The sequence below is a fragment of the Coenobita brevimanus genome, chromosome 78 (assembly GCF_032717465.1).
Source record: "Coenobita brevimanus isolate Jiangsu-jjx chromosome 78, ASM3271746v2, whole genome shotgun sequence".
NCBI classification, from domain to species: Eukaryota; Metazoa; Arthropoda; class Malacostraca; order Decapoda; family Coenobitidae; genus Coenobita; species Coenobita brevimanus.
Genome location: NC_137031.1, coordinates 43,448,578 through 43,470,318, shown reverse-complemented (window position 1 = coordinate 43,470,318; position 21,741 = coordinate 43,448,578). Strand labels below are relative to the sequence as shown.

At 41.0% G+C, this 21,741-nt stretch overlaps 1 protein-coding gene across 1 annotated transcript; it reads right to left on the bottom strand.

Moving 5' to 3' along the window:
• Positions 1-3,699: 3,699 nt before the first annotated feature.
• On the bottom strand, positions 3,700-21,389 carry LOC145408823 (betaine--homocysteine S-methyltransferase 1-like). Its single transcript, XM_080279467.1, has 9 exons — positions 21,345-21,389; positions 20,726-20,891; positions 16,162-16,268; positions 15,374-15,379; positions 13,599-13,790; positions 11,274-11,433; positions 8,648-8,818; positions 4,203-4,434; positions 3,700-3,790 (listed from the first exon to the last, which is right to left on the bottom strand). The coding sequence occupies exons 1-9, from the start codon at positions 21,387-21,389 to the stop codon at positions 3,700-3,702; spliced, it is 1,170 nt and encodes a 389-aa protein (XP_080135593.1).
• Between the last annotated feature and the right edge of the window lie 352 nt (positions 21,390-21,741).

The following is a 21,741-nucleotide window of genomic DNA, read 5'->3' as shown; positions in this document are numbered from 1 at the left end:
AAGCTATATCTGACCTCCCTAGTTCGAAAAAAAGAAAAAAAAGAAAAAGAAAATGCGCTGTCAAAACATCTGGTGGTAGCAAGAATAAACTGGAATAAACACGTCATCGTAGTGAAAGTTTGCAATAATAAATTAGTGACCTTTAAATCACTTCCTCCTCTAAACTTCCATCCTTACTCATCACGCTACCCAAGTACATGGATGCACTCTCGTTCTTCATTTCCTCACCATCCAGTCACACTGTGTATGCTGCAACTTAATGTCTCACACTCAAAGACCAAACTTCAGTCGTATCTACGTTCACTTTTAGATTCCATTTCTCACATTCACTCCCAATCTCATTCGCCAAGTCTTGCAGTGCACATTCATCCTCACTTAACAATACATTATCATCAGCACACAACACAGGAAGTTTCCACACCCTACCCTCTCGCATTAGGCACAGCAACATCCACTACCTTACCTACTATCTCTTACAACCTCAAACTTATGTAAACAGAATAACCACGGATACTTGACACATAGAGACAATTTTTTGTCCTTGCTCTGATTAACTCCCATACCTCACTGGCAGAATTAGATAACACTGTTGCGCAACATCCTTTCCACAGAATTTCTTCATGACTATCACCATATTTCGGTATTGTTTCAACTCATCGTTTACAAAGGAAAGCTGGTAATTTAATGCCTAGTTAAACTGAACAAACCATAGTTGTACAGCTGTTAGTTAAAGTAGCCAAAATATCTGCATTCCCCACTCCAGCTGACTGAGACGTACCCACAACACACCCTTGTATATGGGCAGTCTCGTATTACGGTTCAGTAAAATGTGGGTTGCTGTTGCTGTGGTCCCGGCGACTGGATGTAATGTTGTGACCAAACTACATCTTTGAACTGACATACCATCAACTTCAGCATTTTAATCAATACAGTATTTGCTCCTAGACTATGCAAAACTGTCATTTGTTTTGTGGCTTACCTGTGTGTGTGTGTGCTCATCATCACTGATTTTATACATAAATAAATTGTTGAATGAGGTTTGCTAATTAAAGGATGGCCGATGTTATAAGGGTAATTTTGGAGATTAACTCTCACCCATTTGATGCTCATATGTCCTGATTAAATTCCAGGAATTTAGTTTTTATACCATTCACTGTGATTCTTGGGAAGAGTTAAGATGAGCCTGGGACCACAACAGCAATAGGTACTAGTAAAACTTTAAGGAAATAGCAACCCAAAAGATCATAAATAAATGTGTCACCTTCCACACAGGGGGCGGATGTACTACTGCCTCCCCCTAAATAAGGTCACTGTAAGGGCGCTGCAGCTACGATCCTCGTATAATAGTCTGTCTTTTGCCATTACTGTTACCATTTTTGCGAGACTTTAAGCATAAGTTGGGCTTAGCTCTTTGGTTTATTATCTCAGTGGTCCCATAAAAACAGTCTTTTGCCTTCGATCAGCTGACTGCTGTAAAGTTGACTCTGTAGATATCTGTACTCTACCTGACAAACACTCGGATCAGCTAACACCGTTTACAATGTTCTTTTCTCAAATGCATTTACAGTTACTTCTATCATGTGTGAATATAAACATCAGTAATTGCAAGTCACATATTCATAGCGTAATTTAAATGAAATGTGAAAACTGCACTTACAAGGTACCGGTACTGTAGAGAGGGGACGCACAATTTCATATATTTTTAATATTAACATATACTGCATATCACAAAAGAAATAATGTCTCATATATATATATATATATATATATATATATAGTGATAATAAGCTGCTATGGAGAGCTACTGGAAAGCCTCCAAAACCAGATAGCATAATTTTTTGTCATTCCTACTGCAAGCAGACAATGTAATTTAGCTTATGAGAGCACCCCTGCAGTGAAGGGGTAAATGAAGGTTATATTCCACCCCTTAGTTCAAAAAATATGTCCTTAGGCGAATAACATCATTTGGAGACAGCAAAAACGCAACAGGTTACAAAATACGTCATCAGACTGCAGAGGTTAATAGTAATATTTCTACTGTAATAAAGTCTTTTCCTATCATATGTCACTCGATTAATTTTGCAGACACTGTTTACTTGTGTATGAAATGTGATCAGCGGCTTCTCATTGTGGTCTCGCCAGTGTGTGTAATGAATGGTCAGATGATTCGCCCCGTTGTTCATAGTATATCAGTCACTCCAACTGTCATATATCACAGGGCAACACAACACCAAGCACCAGAGCATCGTAGCAAAGGCAAGAACGAGACTATGTAACCTTACACATCTTGTTTTTCAAAACGCCAGATGTCGCATCCTCATACGACAAAGCATCATGGCATTTCCTCCAACAGCTCTGCTTAATATGCACTGGATCCAGCGCTCTTATACGAAATCATAACAAAGATCAAATGACCAATGTCAGTAAGGTGGCAAACGCTTATCAGTCACGATCGCAGGCAAAGGTCATCCTGGTCGCATTTTTTTGCCACGGAAGGAACTGTGAGTACGGAATTTTCCGCGAGATTTACTGGTCTTAATGCAGCGTTATAATTAGAAATATTAACACGTTTGCTAGTTGCAGTAAGACGTAACCAACGCGGAGAGTGGAATTGTAGGAAGTAGTGGGACGTTCTTTCACCACCCCAACAACCTCAGCCACGCAGAGTTCATTATCCAGCAGGTTTTGTTTGAGAGAGAGAAAAAAAAACTTAGTTCTATACCTAGCTACCTTACCTACCTGACTTAGAGCTGTGTTTTTTTTTTTTTTGTTTTTTTTTTTCCCACATACGGAAGCTCATGATCAAAGGACATTGCTCTGACATGACTAAAGGCCTCAAACTGAAACAACGAGCGTCTTGCTGAGGATCCAGAGAGAAGAGCTCCTGCCATGCTTCCGTCAGTGTTAGGAAGATTGGACCAAGTGTGTGGATGCAGGAGAGGCGTACTTTGAGGGGAATCAACGAAACACGTGTCTGATGTTCAGTATACATCATCATAATTATTTTTCTATCACACTTAGTACTAATGTGTGATTAACAACACAGGTTGGGAACAAAAGCATTGCATAGGGTAATTTATAAATAAACGCTATGTGCTTCCTTTACCATTCTTAATCCACAGCTATATAAAGCTCTTGAAATGAGCAATACATTTATAACAGTATTCACTGCACATCTAAGCTATTGTTCTCTTAATTTACATTCTTAGGTGGATCATAAGATCGTATCAATAAAGTTAGGCTTATAAATACACACACACATGCATGCATAATTTGCACTGGTAGACGTAAATCAGCAGGTGACTCTTCTCATCACAGCCGCCACTTTCTCGACCAAATATAAAATATACTAAATTTTGTCACCAGTCTGTATTATAAGTAAGAAAAAGCAAAGGCAAGAATTATTTTGTATAAGGAGTTTAAAAGGATGCCAAACTTGGGTAGTTTATTCTTGTAAATGACATGATTATACTCCAGTGAGGGAGTTCCTAAGCAGCAAAATATTTTAAATGTTACTTCTACTGTATAATCCGACTCTTTAGTTTCGCTAATGCCAGACTACCTTATTGAAATTAATGTTAAAAGCTGTCTATAATCCTTTAATTGCAGTGGCTGAACCCATATTCTCGACAGGCCCTAGAGAAACCATATGAAGGCCAAAGATTAAGAGGAGTGGCGTATGGGTGGCCAGTGCGAGACTCAGTCCTTGGGGGCTGGGTGGAATCCGTGTGAGGGAGGCTGGAGACGGCCCGAGGAAGGCACCAGGTTCTCCCAGTACTCTCTGCCAACCCTGACGCCAAAGAGGTAATGCAGAAAGGTTAAGGAACTGAAGTTTTGACACTTATGCTACACTGACAAAGCTGGTGCTAGTGGCTATCACCTCTCCTACTGTCTTGACTCCAAAGCAAAAAGTACCAATTACGTTGACCTGTGACCAGTCATCAGTGTCAGCTGAACCAGATTCTCCCAGCAGATTTTCAAAGACCATGGGCACAGGAGAAACAGGAAGTGTGACATGAGTTTTTATTGCCGAAAGTCCGCAATTTTTCATCAGGCTCTGTGTATTCACAAACAACTAGATATTTTATACCTTTCTCCTACTACTACTGTATTAAAACAACTTACTAATAACAGCACAGCCATTGTATAATGCAATCAGGTGAATTTTAGCACACCACAACGGTTGGTGTCCGGTTCTTTACCTTTCCCTGAGGTAGGGAGTGCTGCTGTACCTCTGTCCGTAGCCCCATGATTCGTGTTTCAAGCTAGCAGGCGGCAGCTTCCCTCCTCGCTCCTTCTGCAGTTCCTCAGAGATGGCCCGGATGTGGTAGGCCTCAAACCCGCAGCAGCCACCAATATACCGCACACCCAGGTTATATGCCGCACGGGCGTACTTACGAACGTCAAACCTTGTCACCGTCCGACACTCCATGGCTACGGGCGTGGGGATGAGTTGCTGGGATCAGTAGGACGTAAAATGAAGCTAGCAGTTGTGTTTGCTCGAGCGAACACAGTGAGCTTGAACCCTATACTACAGTCGAAATCTGGGGTGTAAATTTCTTGCTCCATATGGCATGTAAAAATTTCCTGCTTATGGAGTTCCAAAACTTTGTCTTCGTATCAACTATTAAACCAGAAATGACATGTCATACCATTCTAAAATTGTTATGAAAACTGACTTCCACTGGTACCAAACTAATTTTCCCTAAGAGAGCCAGGTATACTCGAAAAAGTAAAAAACATTTCTGCTAGGGAAGGACAGACTCTCTCTCTCTCTCTCTCTCTCTCTCTCTCTCTATTAGGCCAATCATGGCAGGTCGTAACTTTTTGAAACATACATAGTGGCTTCCAGAGGTCTCATAAAAAAAAAAAAAAAAAAAAACGTAGCCGACAAAGGCCAGACATACAACCTTGCTTGCTCGGACACGTTCCACACGTCATGCGGACGCATATTTTTCGATGTTACAACTGACAGCTCGAAGGTGAGAGCAAGCCAAACTTTCTGAGGGACGTTTATGGAACACCCATGGTGTATAGAGTGCAGTTAGCAACGATACTGACAGGCCAGTCATGCTCCAGCTTCGAAGCATTCTTCAGAAAATACGGTAAAAAATCAGAGTTTCCCTTCTTTACAATTTAAACTGTAAGCATACAGACAAATCTCTCAGCGACCCATAACAAATATTGTGTAGGATATGTTCTTGTCTTAAATGTAATGCATTGCTTATCAAAATAATCTGCGACACCATTTCAACACAGCGAACTATTAGCATCAGGAAGATATGTACAAGTATCCTCTCTCTCTCTCTCTCTCTCTCTCTCTCTCTCTCTCTCTCTCTCTCCAAACCTCTCAACGGTCCATAACAAATAATGTGTAAAAAATATACCTTTCTTACATGTAATGCATTGCCCATTAAAATAGTCTACGACACCGTCTCAACACAGTGAACTACTAGCATCAAAAAAACTATATGCCTAAGTATCCTTTCGCTCTCTCTCAAATCCTATCCCCCACTTTTCTTCCCTACTCTAGAGCCTGTACCTTCCCTTTCCCTTCCCTTCCCCCCCCCCTCTCCCTGGAAACTCCTATCCTCTGTTTTTCTTTCTCCTGTAGAACAAGAACCTTCCTCCTCCCTTCCCTTCCTCTCCCTCGGAACTTCTGTCTCTACGTAGAATCTATATCTTCTCCTTCCCCATACCTTCCTCTCCCTCAGAACGCTATACCCTTTCTCAGGAAACATGAATGAGAGAATTTTACAAAGCCTTTGCCAAAATCGGAACACGAGTGACCGTGTGAAGGATTAAGAGGTCCCCTCGGGATTCTTAACCTTCCTCCTTCCCTCTTCCGTTTTCTTTCCTCTACACACACACACACACACACACACACACACACACACACACACACACACACACACACACACACACACACACACACACACACACACACACGACGCTTAAATAATAAAACAATGTGTAGCCTCTATTTATCTGTCAGTGTCCTGATATCGGTCCATATGAGGAGGGATGGAGGATGGGAGTGGCCCGGGTCGGAATGTGGGGAGGGGTTGGGTAAGGAAGCAATGAAATAGCCATGAAAGATGAAGAAAAATTATTTTATTTTAGTTTATTGTTTTATTACTATTCTTTATGAAAAAACATAAACTGATTTACAATAGTACTACTGATCGAAGGATCAACAGTAGCATTTCCTTTATAAATATTCATTATATTCTAAAATTTACATTGAAAATACAATCTCTCTCTCTCTCTCTCTCTCTCTCTCTCTCTCACTCTCTCTATCACTCGATATTCATGTCTCCCTCATCTAAACCTTCTTCACTGGTGGAATCCCCCTGCCCCCATCCCGTCACTATGAAAAAACATAAACACACACACACACACACACACACACACACACACACACACACACACACACACACACACACACACACACACACGCACGCACACACACACACACACACACACACACACACACACACACACACACACACTACGCTTAAGTAATAAAACAATGTGAAGCCTCTATTTATCTATCAGTGTCCAGCAGGGGCGCACCAAGGAATTTTCTAAGGGGAGGTCCTCATTTGCCAGTTTCCTGAAGTTTACATATAAGTTTTATAGTTCTAAGTTGTGTATATATATATATATATATATATATATATATATATATATATATATATATATATATATATATATATAATTCTGATAGAATGATAGATTTTTTGGTAGGTCGTCAGTTATTTAAAAAAACGTGTGTGTGTGTGTGTGTGTGTGCAAATGTTGTGTATGTGGGCAAAAAGCTAGGTGAAGAGAGGGGATGGGGATGGATAGGAAGGCAGGAAGGATGATGTTTTGAGTTCAGGGGGGGTAGGTCTGCATGCGAGAGAGAGAGAGAGAGAGGTGAGGAGTGACCACTTGTCCCCTGGGAATGACCAGCCCCCCCCCCTCTCTCTCTCTCTCTCTTTCAAGGTTCTGTAGTAGTGAATAATAATGTCAATGCAAAGTATAACTTAACTGTGATATAAGTATTATAAAATAAATAAAACATTGGAATATATTTATTGAGAACAACTACAAGAAGTCCCCTCGAGACGTCAGCATGTGGAACTGTCATTAATTCCCTGTGGGCCAATTAACGTTCACCTTCATACATGTCTACACCCTTCTGCCACAATATTCGCCATAGATTCCACAATATTTCTCCTCATCTTTACTTTCCAATACAAAGCATACCATTAGTCATGATAATGATTGCACACACACACACACACACACACACACACACACACACACACACACACACACACACACGAGAAAGAGAGAGAGAGAGAGAGAGAGAGAGGGTAGATGGGGGAGGGAGGAGGGAGACAAGAAAGGACGGAAGCAGAGGTTTAGAGAGAGAGACAGTCAGGAGGTGCTGTGACCTGAAATGCCAACTTACAAATTCTTGATGACAGGCGAATCAAGCTCAAAAAAAAATAAAATAAAATAAAATAAAAGGAATAATATGCTATTAAATCTAAATATACAACGAATAACTGGTCCAATATTTTTCGTTTATTTTTAGCGCTTTGTAACTCAAAAAAAAAAAGTTGCATCCAAAAACAGGAACCACAGTTCATATTGACCTGTGAGCATAGCGGGTCACTTATACCCATTCATTGATTGTGTGTGTGTGTGTGTGTGTGTGCGTGTGTGTGTGTGTGTGTGTGTGTGTGTGTGTGTGTGTGTGTGTGTGTGTGTGTGCGCGCGCCTCTTGCCCTCAGGGTTGTCCCTGGCCAGCTTGTATTCCCACAGGTCGTTAAATCAGATGCCTTCGGCCTTTGACAGTGACTTTGGAGTAAAACAGACGATATTCTACATTCGTTTTTCCTGAGACAGACTATACCTTCTGTGTTTCTCCTTACTGTAGATTCTGTAACCTTCCCCTCCCGTTCCCTTCTTCGCTCTCAAAACTACTCGCCTAATTCCCTTCATTACTGTGGAACCTGGACCTTCCCCTCCCTTTCCCCTTAAAATTTTTATCTTCTACTTTTCCTTCCCTACTGTACAACCTGTAATCTTCCCCGCCCCTTCCCTTCCTCTCCCTCGAAACTTTTACATCCACTTTCTTTCCATGTAGATCCTGTATCTTCTCCCTCCCTTTCTCCTTCCCTCTCGTCCCGTACTGTAGACCCTATACTTTTCCCCTCCCTTTCTCTCTTCCTCCCTTCCCTTACTGTAGACCCTGTACCTTCTCCCTCCTTTTCCCCCCTCCCTTTCTTCCCTTACTGTAGACCCTGTACCTTCCCCCTCCTTTTCCCCCCTCCCTTTCTTTCTTTACTGTAGACCCTGTACCTTCCCCCTCCTTTTCCCCCTCCCTTTCTTTCCTTACTGTAGACCCTGTACCTTCCCCCTCCCTTTCTTTCCTTACTGTAGACCCTGTACCTTCCCCCTCCTTTTCCCCCTCCCTTTCTTCCCTTACTGTAGACCCTGTACCTTCCCCTTCCCTTTCTCCCTCCCTCTCTTCCCCCTTCCCATCTCCTCCCCTCCTTTCTTGGCTCCCTTTACCTCCTCTTCTTTCATTCCCTTTCCTCATCTCCTTCTCCCTTTTCCCCCCTTCCCTTCTCCCATTCAATCCACTCACCAAAGGGGAACTCCGGGCATGACAAGTAACCTTCCCTGCCGACTCCCGGACAGTGGAATCCATTGGGCTGTGTCATGAGGAAGGGAGACAGACCCTCTGCGTCCAGGGCCTCCTTCATCTTCGTTATGGTGTCCAGGGTCGTATCCAGGTCGAACATGCAGTTGACGCCCACTGGAAGAAAGCGAGAGCTATAGGATGGAGAAAGTGTGGGAGAGAGAGGGGAAGGGAGTAAGGTGATGGTGGTGGTAGCAGCAGCAGCAGCAGTAGTAGTTTTTTTTTTTTTTTTTTTTTTAATGCGAGGAAGAAGGAACCAAAGGCCATGAGCCCGCAGTAACAGTTCCCTCCAAGAGAAAAACAAAATACAATATAGAGCCAAATTCAAGATCCGATCATTTTGAATAGTATGGAGAAAGTGTGGGAGAGAGAGGAGAGGGGAGTAAGGTGATGGTGGTGGTAGCAGCAGCAGCAGCAGCAGCAGCAGCAGCAGTAGTAGTAGTAGTAGTAGTTGATGTAGTAGTAGTGGTGGCGGCGGCAGCAGCAGCAGCAGCAGCACCAGCAGTAGTTGTAGTAGTAGCAGAAGTAACAGTAATAGTAGTAGTAGTAGTAGTAGTAGTAGTAGTAGTAGTAGTAGTAGCAGCAGCAGTAGTAGTAGTAGTAGCAGTAGTAGTAGTAGTAGTAGTAGTAGTAGTAGTAGTAGTAGTAGTAGCTGTTGTTGTTGTTGTTTTGTTGTATACCCAGGTTCATCTGACATGTAAACCTAGTTGACTGCAGGCTCAAGATGCCCCCCTCCTGCAGTGTACAGCACCATCCTCCTTATGGGAGACAGTGAGAGAAGTGAGGGATGTTTGTATAACCCGGCTGTAGAACAGTCTGCCTACATTCGAGCCACCAGGGCCTGTATGGTGTAGGTCAAGGTGGGGAACACAAATCGAGTGTGTTGGAATGAAAGGACTGAATGAAGCAGATGGGATGAGCCAAGATGGTGGTGGGTGGTGGGACAGGGAGGAATGACTATGCCCTGCGACGCCGGATGTTGTGTGAGGGGATGGCATCGGGAGAGGGATGGTTTAAATCACTGTCTATCCCTTTTCCCAGTATGTGTGTGGGGTGGGAACTTGAAATACGATGAGGTGGTATGAGAAGAGTGGGTTGGACTAATCCATAATGGTGCGTGGTAGGGCAAGGCAGGAAAAATAAACCCTGTGAAGATGAGTGTCGTACGTTGGGTGGTATGGGTGTGACAGTGGTTTAATTCAAAGTATTCTCCATGCAGAACAACAATAATAGTAACAACAATAAGAAAGTATGCATGCAACACACACCTGGAGCCTCACAAAGTAGGGAAAAACTATACAAAGAAGCCTAAGACTCATAATACTGATATGTGGAGATGTGCATTACGTAACAAGGCTGCTGGACTTTAGGGAACGGACTGTTAGGTCGGACATAACCGTTCCCTCCCCAAAGAAATAAGTTCACATTGATTTGTACAGTCGCATACAATAAAACCCTTTCAATTTTTAGTTAAAGGGCTATGAAACTTTGATATGATATTCTTGAAAGATTGATGGGATCTGAAAATCGAATTACTGGGCTTCAAAAGTCATTGCTCCTTGTTGATCTAACATAACGAAATGGAGGTGTATATATGTCCGCAACTGTACAGCGTTTAGAAAAAAAAAAAAATACAATATAGGATAAAAGTTCGCCTACAGTTCTTTCCCCTTAACTTGGCCCAAACTTTCGTCGTTATGTAATATATCATACTTCACGGAGCTAAGTGGCAGAAAAAGACAGTACTACGGCACTACGGCCTTTCCAAAGTCCTTTTCCGTGACTTGTTAGCATTCAAGATGGTGAGTTGGCAATTTTGGGTCGTTACAGGAAAAACAGGACAATATTCCACTGAGTTTTCTTCAAACCCTCCTGTCCCTACGTGACGCATCATACCAAAGAGAATCATCTATGACCAGAAAAACATGCCAAGCCCTTCCTGGCTTAAGAATTTTAGAAGTCTGAAGCACAAGTGACTTATCAGGCAAACTTTTATCCCCTACTGCACATTAGCTTCGACTTGCAGCAACTTCTGGGCTTCTATTTCTCATATTCCTTATCAACAGCCTTCAAGGTAGTATGTGTCCCATATCTTTTGTCTTTCATCGCTCAGACACCTTAATGCAACCTAAGCCCCCTGCTGGAAGTCGCTAGACCAAATGCTGTCAGGCGTGGGTGCAGTATGAGCTCCCAAAGGTTCTCGTGGCTCACCCTCAGCTAAATATAATTAACTGGCGTTGACTGGAATAGAATAATAGGGAACCCTCGACCATGGGACGAATCATGGGATTAGTAGTAACACTATGGATCCTATGGCTCGTTCTGAGCCATATATATATATATATATATATATATATATATATATATATATATATATATATATATATATATATATATATATATATATATATATATATATATATATATATATATATATATATATATATATATATATATATATATATATATATATATCTTTATATCTGTGATACTACTTAATTGTTGCGGGAACTTGTTTATCCTATTAACTGGTTAGGATTCCTTATAAATATTTTGCCATGGATCCACGTACCAACTTTCGCCCCTGCCTTGGCCATCCTGACTGCACATTGTCCTGGTGGCACCCCGGTCCTGTCACCCCGTGCCCCGATGGCCATGGTCGCTGCCACATCCAGCCCCGTCTTCACAGCCTCCTCCAGCGCCCATTCCATCTCCTCTATGTAGTGGAAGAACTAGTGGGGAGAGACACAGGGAATCAGGTCAGGAGTAGTTGGTTCTACAAGACTGTACTCTTGTTGACTTGGGAACTTTCATAACATCTCCTCTGTGATTATTTTGCACATCATTATCATCATCATTATCATCATCAATGCGACCTTTTTCCCACCCAAGGGAAATAAAGAGAAGGCACAGAAGAGGGAGAAATTTTGCCTATTGATCATGGAAATTCATGAAAGCGATGGCAATATTAAGTAAACATAAATAACGTTAATGGGAATATTAATGAGTAATATATAATAAAAATAATAAAGGAAGTGGTGCTACAAAGTCTCTTATGCCATTTTTTTTTTTTTTTATTGTGCCCGCACCATCGTTTGCCTCTAATCATCACGGCGGTAAGACAAGAATCTCGCAGCTTTTCCACTTCAAAGTATTAAGTGTACGAGTAAACATGTTCCATATCAACCCAAGAGAACGACGAGTGTCAAGTCTGTAATAATTTAGTATAGCTGCACAGCCTTTACATTCCAAATTTAAATAGACCAAATCTAACCGTGAAAGTCACATAATTTTCCCTCTTTTCCAAGGCTAAAGCCGAAGGATGCCACGGATAGGATTCAAGCAATTTATATGACTCACGGTTAGGTTGTCTTTTTTAGGTCCGGTCTTGTGCAGTATCTATAAATAAGACTGCGCAACTATACTTCATAAACATTCCTCTCTTAACATGGCTAACAGTATAATCTTCTTCCTCCCACTTCATCTGCGCACCTTAATCGCCAACTACAGTCTTTCTCCCCACGAAAGGTGTTACTTACATATGACCAATTTCTGTATATAATAAATTGGCTTAAATGTGTACAGTAGAGATGAACACTCAATCACGTGTGTACAAGCCGGTCGCTACAATATATAAATACTATACCGTAGCTCTACGTATTATCACGATCAAAAGTTTGCCGACACCTCCCTGCTGACCATGGTGATACTCTTTAATGTATTTCAACCCGATTATCTTTTTTTAAATTATAGATTTGCTACTTCTAGGCAACATTCATTCAATTTATGAAAGACGTTTCGTACTGAAATGGCTACATCTAACGCCTCAAGTTCGACAAATCTCCTCAGAACAGAATAAACTGGTATGGTGGCAACAAAATCAAGTTAACACGTAATCATACCGAATAAGTCAGGACGTTTTCTCGTGGGTTATGTGCTTATTTCTGGAAACAATAATAACTTCATCATCATTATCACCTTAAACCTGTTTGCCACTAATATATGGGGTAAAGTATATGACTCTAATAAAAGTAGCTTACAGATTTCTCTCACATTTTTCCCACCACTTATTGCCTATGATCATAACACAGAAAATCTTTGACGTCATAAAGGTTAGTTTAAGGTCAGCTACTATGCTTTGGTTGTGTTATGTGTTTAATTTACTATTTCCCCAAACATCCATCTGCTTTTCTCCTCTCTCGGATTCACACTGGGAAGTCCAAGCCTGTCCTCTTTCTGGAGCTTAGCCTAGGCCGAGATACACAAACTTATGATCAGTTCCCAGTCGTTGTTGTCACTGCCTAACTGTGGTCTGTCTGACCGAGCAAACCCGTCGACCGCAGGCGAGCAACTGCTTCTGCGGGGCCGTCATACATGTTCAGTACTGTATATACATCATGTGGGGAACCGGTGCCCCACAATCAATTAGGTGCCAATGTCTAGATCGTGGGTGCATCCGTGTGGTCTTGTGTTTATTCTTAAGTAAAAAAAATGATGTTGGTGATGGCCAGACTGTGTTCTGTGCATAAGGAAAGCAATCTAGGGCCATTGTTGTTCGTAATACCAATACCATGGCAGCCTATAATGCCCTGCCAAAGCTGATTATCTTTTCCTACTTAGGCATTAAAATCTCCAAGCAGGATCAGTTTGACATTAGGTGGTACTGAGCGAATGGTAGCATCCAAAGAGTCATAAAATGAATCTTTTTTGGTGTCCTCAGAATCAAGCACTGGGGCATAGGCACTGATGAGTGATGCATATTGACCATTAGAGAGTGGTATGTGCTAAAACATTAGCCTCTCTGATATACCTACTGGTGTTTCTTGGACACCTTCCTTGACCTGACCATAGACATGCCTAAACCTTCTCTCTCTCTCTCTCTCTCTGACACACGTACCTCTGCTATGATGAAGTCCACCTTGTTCTCGACCATAACCTTGAGCTGCTCCCTGATCTGCGCCTGCACCGCCTCCTTGCCCTTGCCCTGGGCGTAGGAGGGGCACTGGGTGATGCTGCCCGCCACCAATGCATCGCCCTCATTCGCCACCTCCCGTGCTATCCGACAAGCTGAGTCGTTGATCTCTCGGCACTGGATAAGTAAATAAATAATTCAAATAAAGGCTGGATTGTAAAACTCAGGTCCTATGATTCACTCTCAGCTAAAAAAAAAAAAAAAAAAAGACTTGTTTGCTGGAATAAGATACTGAAGTTTAGGCTGTGTCGTTAATCTCGTGTTGCCGCAGTAAATAAACAGGTAAATATATAGTGAGACAGATACAGATAAAAATAATCAAATAAAGGTTGAGCTATAACAATCTCAGGCTCCTGTGATTCACCATTAGCTGAATTTTACGCTGGTTGAAATTGAAAACTAGAGTTCAAGCTTAATCGTAAATCTCTCGGTACTGGAATAAAAAAAATCAGTAAAACAGAATATAGTAAAAAAAAAAAAAGTGTGATTTGTAATATTCTCGGGCTCATACGACTCACTCTCGACTTTATAATATCGTCTGGCGTTAGATGGAATATAATACCAGAGTTGTCTGATCGCGAGAGAGTTAATAGTAGTTATACGAGTAAACCTTTCAACACAATGGTGTTTTATGTGCCGTATTCATTCCCCATGCAATTTCATTCAAATTATGCGAGATTTTATGAATAGGAGAGGTTGGATGTAGGTATTATTAACCCCTCCACTACAAGAGATCTACCCTAAGCTAAGTAAAATCATCTGGATATTGTATTAAAAAAAAAAAAAAACTAATAAATACGGCATCGCAATGAAAGGGTTTGTTCAAAATTCAAGAGAATTAGTGACAAGAGTGGTTGTTACTAAAGCTGATAATGTCTATGTACAGTATGTATATATGTATGTTATAAAGGACTCCACATTCTGTGGAGTTCTTAATGATATTGTAGATATTATTTTTCTTTTTACCTCGCCCGGACGAAGTCTGGCGAGGTATTGTTTTTGGCTGTTTCTTTGTTTGTTTCTTTGTCAGCAACATTACGGAAAATCGGGTGGATGAAACAACATGAAACATTCAGGATATGTGGGCACTGGTCCCAAAAGAAAGTTAATAATTTTGGAGGTAATCGAGTGACCCTGAAAGGTCAAAATGAAGGTGACGCATTTTCTGAGGGCTATAACTTGAAACCAGTTGAAGACAGAGATATTTACTACTATCAGTAAACAGGAACTCCCATATACGCTTTCATTTGGCACCAAGACCCTTAACCTTGAATGATTTTGACCTTTAGGTCACGGATATTCAGGGGGCTATAACTCGAAACTGATTGCAGACATACTGCATATTTACTATTATCAATATATAGGAAGTCCCATTTGGGCTTTTAATTGGTACCATGACCTTTGACCTTAAGTAACCTCGAAAGGTCAAACTGAAGGTCACGCTTGTTCAGGGGGCTACAACTAGAAACTCTTTAAAAAGAGAGAGATATTTACTATCATCAACATATTGGAAATCTCATATGGGTTTTTAGTTGGTACCTTGACCCTTGACCTTAACTGACCTTGAAAGGTCAAACTCAAGGTCATGGATATTCAAGGGGCTATAACTCGAAACTGGCTGAAGATATTTACTATTATCATGACAGAAGAAGTCTCATATGGGCTTTCATTTGGCACCATGACCTTTGACCTTGAGTGACCGTGAACTGTCAAAAGCAAGATCACGGATTTTCAGAGGGCTATAACTTGAAAACGGTTGAAAATAAAATAACTGCTGTCGGGCGAGGTTTGTTGTGCCTGGCACCACTTTTTTTTTTTTTTTTTTGGGGGGGGGGGGTTGAGGGGGAGGATCTAGAAGGTTGGCATTCCAAGACAGTTCGAGACAGAGAGTTGAAATTTTCAGGAGTGATGTATATTTGCTGCAGGCTTCTTTTGGCACATTTTTTCCCCTAGCATTAGCGCCCTGTATGTTATTTTTCAAATTTTTGCTCTCCTGCACAGCAAAAACTGCTGAATCGATTGTGTTGCAAATGTTCCAGTATGTAATCGTCAACATATACTAATGCACCTGGTTATTGATACTGATATCCAATAAATACTTTTTAAGATATTGAGGAAAATCAAAATAACCGCCGCATGCCTGAAAATGCTAAATCTGAAAGTATTTGGCCGCTTTTGACCAAACTCGCTGGAAATGTAATGGGCCATGAGTGAACATGATCTGCTTAGTATGAATGACTCTGACCTTGATCTCAAGGTCACAGGTCAAAATTCGTAAAAATATCTGAGCCATACCAAAATCCCTTAATATTAGGCATACAGTGATAAAAGTATTTTCATTTGATATATGGAGTTCTTTGAATATTGTTTCAGCAATTTCAAAATTCTAGTTATTATTATAATAATAATAATAATTATTATTATTATTATTATTATTTTTATTATTTTATATTGCTATTACTACTACTACTACTACCGAGAAAGTGACAGCGGTGCCGTTGCCTGCTACAGACAACTTGTCCTCGCTGGTGTAGAAGGTGAAGGTCTGCATTACGTCACTTCCGGCTCGCAGGAACTCTCGGTGCAGCTGTTTCACTATAGTGGGGGGAAAGGGGGTTAGATAGACAGACAGACAGATAGATAGATAGATAGATAGATAGATAGATAGATAGATAGAGAGAGAGAGAGAGAGAGAGAGAGACAGACAGACAGACAGAGACAGAGACAGACAGACAGACAGACAGAGAAGAAGAGAGCGAGAGATGGACAAAGTATCCTAATAAAAGCAATACCTCCCAAAAGTATGAACAATTTTAAACTCATCTGAACAATAATTACAGCAAAGTATTATCATCATATTCAATTTCTGCCTTTTTTTATAATCGCTTCTGATGTTAAGTCGACCTGCGCCCTTCACATAAATCATTTTTGCCTAAATATTTTTCGAACTCGTTTCCCCGTTATTATAACACCGAACACAAGAGCAGATTTTTTTGTGTGTGTGAATATTTTTGCGGGTTAGCATCACTTAAATTTATTTCAATCATATGAGGAAACGGTGGCGGTGGGATGGGACTGGAAGAGATGAAATATCTTTAACTGACATACGTTGTTTTAACTACTTGCATCACAATTTTCAATGGAGACTTTCTGCTCACGTACGAGGAGCTGACGACAGACAAGTAAACAAACAAAATCCATGTGTCGATTCTCCCTGGGATCACACCTCGTAGCATGAGAAGAGTGGCAACGTTAGGTGGAGGCATGTTTGAGCGTCATTCAGTAACCCTTTCACTACGATGGTGATTTTTTTCTGTTTCATTCTTGCCACCACCATAGGAGTTAACCCTGCTAGAATAAGATCTCTCGTACTGATGATATTAGAAACTAGTACTAAGCCTTTTAGTACTATTACGTTATTTATATTTAAGAGTCATTTTTGCCTCCGGATAATATTCAGGTAATTACTTAATAGACCAATTATTACCCACCAATTTCCCACCAGCACCCACACTTGACCACACTCCTCACGCCTAAACTTTTCTATCTTTATTATATTCACAGATCTCTTACACCAAAAATATCATTCCTCCTTTCCTTTCTTCACTATGATTGCCTCACACTCCCATTCACAACAGCCTGTTCCAACACAAATCCACTGGGCCGTCTTATTAATGCTCACAGCGTGAAACAAACCCCAAATTTATGGAAGATCTATAATTGTTAGATGTGGCTGGCCTTCATTCGACACTACAGTGTAGTCAACAACGATAAAAAGAGGCCAGACGTGTTCTTATCATCATCACCTGCTTCAGAAGTTATCGTCAAAACTGGGGGTTTATTCATACCTTCGCACTCTCAGTTATGGTAATATGGCCTACAGTCTCCCCCGCCCCCTGTACTTCATCCACTTCCTTCACATTACTTCTCCTCTTCCTCCAGTTGTATAACGTTTCCTTCTCTACGCCCACATCTTCACTTACACTCACACTTACAGCTTAAAATCACTGCATTAACCAGCTTTTGTTTATATATATATATAAATAGAGAGAGAGAGAGAGAGAGAGAGAGAGAGAGAGAGAGAGAGAGAGAGAGAGAGAGAGAGAGAGAGAGAGAGAGATTATTTATTTATTCATTTTTGGCTTGTGAGATGGAGCCATGAATTTCGGAGACTTGAGAAAGAAATGAATGGATGTGTGGCTTATTTCTACTGGGACCTGTGTTGATAGTTCTCCTACTTTTCTACTTTCACGTTCGCGTTCCAGCTCCTTCCCTCCGCAAGTGATGTGGGAGAGACGGTTAGAATGATGGACGGATGGATGGAGTATCATGTACACAGGTGAGTTACCCAGGTCGGTCTAGCCAAGCAGACCCATCACCCGCAAGCAAGATACCAACCCCTACAAGACCATCCCATGCAGTGCGACGATGTCCCTTGTGGTTAGACAGCGCCTTGCCACAGCGCGTCGCGGGGAAGTGTGTGGAGGTTTGGTTTCCGAATGGACGCCACAGTTGCATCTCTCCACCCAGTTAACAGGAACACTATAGTAATCTGATTATATGGTTACCACCCAGCCTCGTAAATAGTTTCCAGGATTAGAGGAACCATTAGAACTGTCACTTAGTGTAGTACCACCTGAAGTGTAAAGAAGAGTAAGAAAATGTGACAGTAAGGCTGGGAAGAATAGGTGGATTTGAGTACTGCTACGCGGATCTGAGTATTATTAGTACGTGGATTTTAGTATTTGGACGTGGATTTGGGTATTATTAAACGGATCTGAGTATCAGTATGTGGATTTGAGTATGACGTGGATCTGAATATCAGTACATGGATGTGAGTGGATTTGGGTATTAGTAAATGGATCTGAGTATCAGTATGTGGATTTGAGTATGACGTGGATCTGAATATTACTACATGGATGTGAGTATTAGTCATGGATCTAAATATTAGTACATGGATTTGAGTTACGTAGATTTGTGTATTGGTACGTGGATCTGAATATTAGTACGTGAATATGAGCATTAGTCGTGGATTTTGATATCAGTATGTGAATCTGAATATCAGAACATGGATCTGAATATCAGTACGTGGATCTGAATAATAGTGCTTGAATTTGAATTTTACTACGTGGATCTGAGTACTAGCATATGGATTTGAATATTGAATGGATTTGGGTATGAACCCTTTTAATACGGTGGCGTAATATTCCTTTCAGTTAGGCTACCACTGGACGATTTTAAGCAACTTACCTGAATAAAGTGATTTGGAGATAAGAAAACATGAAAAATACGTCATGATACTGAAGGGGCGAAGTGAATCTGAGAACTACGTGGATTTAAGGACCGTGAGGCACAGATTAGTTCCACGGGTAAGCTTGGCGATTAACCAGGTGTGCTATGGAGACAGGCGTCTCATTAACCCCTTCTCTACCATAACGCAATTTTGATGCTTTACTCTTACTGTTCAAATGATGATATCCAGATAGACTTTTCGAACAGGATGAGTTAGATAAAACTTCAGTTAACCACTTCAATAGCGAAGAGAATTTAAATGCAGCCCTCCTTAAACTCTTCACTACTAGACTTTCCTGCAGATTTGAAGAGAATTGTCTGGAGGCAGCAAGTATATAGATAAAAAGAAAAGAAAGAAAGAAAAAAAAAAGTCATCCGATATAGAGGTTAACGATCTCACTGTTTAAAATATCCCAGTAATTCAGTTCAAAATGTCTCACTCACCTACGGCTTTCTTTGACTATTAACAGGTGGTATTTTATGTTTCAAAGTAAATGTAATTATCCATTAAATCTAAGAACAGAACATACTGAAACTACACAAACACATGCATTCTGTATATGATGGAATGTTTCTTTTATTGATTACAAATACAGTCTTTGGAGAGTAACAAAATTAATACGTTATATTTCAAACCAGTTAATCGAAAAAGTCAAATGTTATTAATTGATATTAATGTGAACTATGGATGTCTGAAATCGGAAGTACAACTAAGGAATATGTCTATCTCTCTGTGTGTGTATACCCTATGAATCTATTTCATTAACCCTTTCAATTCAAAAACATTTCTTATTATAGCTCATTCTTGCCGCTACTGTACGGCTCTGTTTAGCATAGATCACTCTAGCAGTGATGGAATGAAGGTTATATCTAATCCTTTAGGTTCAAAAAATCTAAATAGAATAAAATCGTTTGCGGATAACAAGAAATTAATATAAAAAAATGTCATCGGATTCAAGGAGTACACACGACTGTTCTTGAGCATCAAATCAGTTTATTTTCTTGAGACTACTAATAATATCGACCTAAACTTGTCCATCACGGAGTGTTTCTGGGCAAGCCACTGTCTTTATTAATGAGAGAGAGAGAGAGAGAGAGAGAGAGAGAGAGAGAGAGAGAGAGAGAGAGAGAGAGACTATTTATAGAGTACGTTATTACACCTAAAATAAACAATATTCTTTGCGCCATTTTTAGCTGCAGACAAATATGATGTTTATGAAGACATTTTGCTGGCTAGGAAAGACGTAGCATGAATCTGTTAACATTGTGGAGAAAAGTGAGGTTTAAAATAGGTTGGGAATCACTACGGTAGAAGATAGAATGGATATTATAAAGCACAGACGGTGGAACAGGAGGTAGTGGTAGCAAACTCTTAATTATGCTATGTGAAAATGGCCAGAGGTGTCTTACCCTACAATTCAGTGCCTTTCCCTTCCCCCTGACACCAGCTGCCTCCCTCTGATACCTGGATGCCTCCTCCTGACGCTACCTGCCTTGCCTTACACCAACCTGCCTCTCCCTGACACCAGAATACCTCTCCCTAATACAAGCTTGCCTCCCCTTAACGCCATTTTGCCTCTCCCTGACACCAACCTTCCTTCCCCTGACACCACCTGCTTCCCCCTGACACTAGCCTGCCTTCCTCTGACACTAACCTGCCTTCCCCTGACACCAACCCACCTCCCCCTGACACCAACCTGCTTCCCTCTGACACCAACCTGCCTCCCTCTTTCACCAGCCTGCCTTCCCCTGACACCAACCTGCCTCTGGGTGTTCAGCTGATGCCTCCGCAGTCCACGGGCCGGCCTTGACGTAGCCACGCTTCTCCAGGGCCATCACGAAGCCCCCGTCACCCACCACCACGCCGGAGCTCAGCCTTTCCAGAAGACCCTGTGGAGGAAGATGAAGAAGGCTTAAGAGTAATGCCTATCGACTCCACGAGGGTCATTAAGGTAGACAATCAGTTTTTGTACGACGATCATGAAGCTAATCATTTATATATTATAAAAAAAATAAAATAATTTGGTTTTACACCTGGTATCCCCGAAGGGCTAAGGCGTTGCCCCTGGGTAAAGGACTTTTGGACTGGAGCGTGTAGCATTTTATAACCGGATGCCCTTCCTGATGCCTACCAATGACCCTTGGATGGATTCGATCCTCCGACCCTTCGGTCAGAGCGGAGCGCTATATATATATATATATATATATAATTTTTTATTTATTCTTATTTATTCTTTACTTTTCAATTGTCAGAGAGCTATAAATCAATATTTGTTGCATCATACTTGTCCTAGAGTACGACCCGCGGTAACTGATGTTACATCCTCTCATACCATACCAAAGTCCTACACCTATACGTTATCGTGCGTACTCACGCACCTTCTCGACGATGTCTCTCAGTAAATGGTTAAGTTCAAATGTCATTCTATATTAATTTTTTACAACAATGATCATCTGAAAAGAGGTAACATATCTCAGTTTATGCAACATGTGCTCCTACTATGCAGAAAAAATTATAATGTTAGCACTCAGTCGACACAATGTGCTCCAGTATTATCTGAGCATATGTCCCCCACCGAAAGTCTGCGCGCGTCCCTACATATCTAAGTGGCCGCCGGCTTAGTATTTCAGGTGAGATGATTAGATCTAAGTAGACATGGGACTAATACATAATTCAAAACAGTAAGTCTAATGCATGACTCAAAATAATCTGTGTAAGTCCAGTACATCATTTAGAAATCTATGTAAATATAATTCAAAACAGTCAGCATAAGTC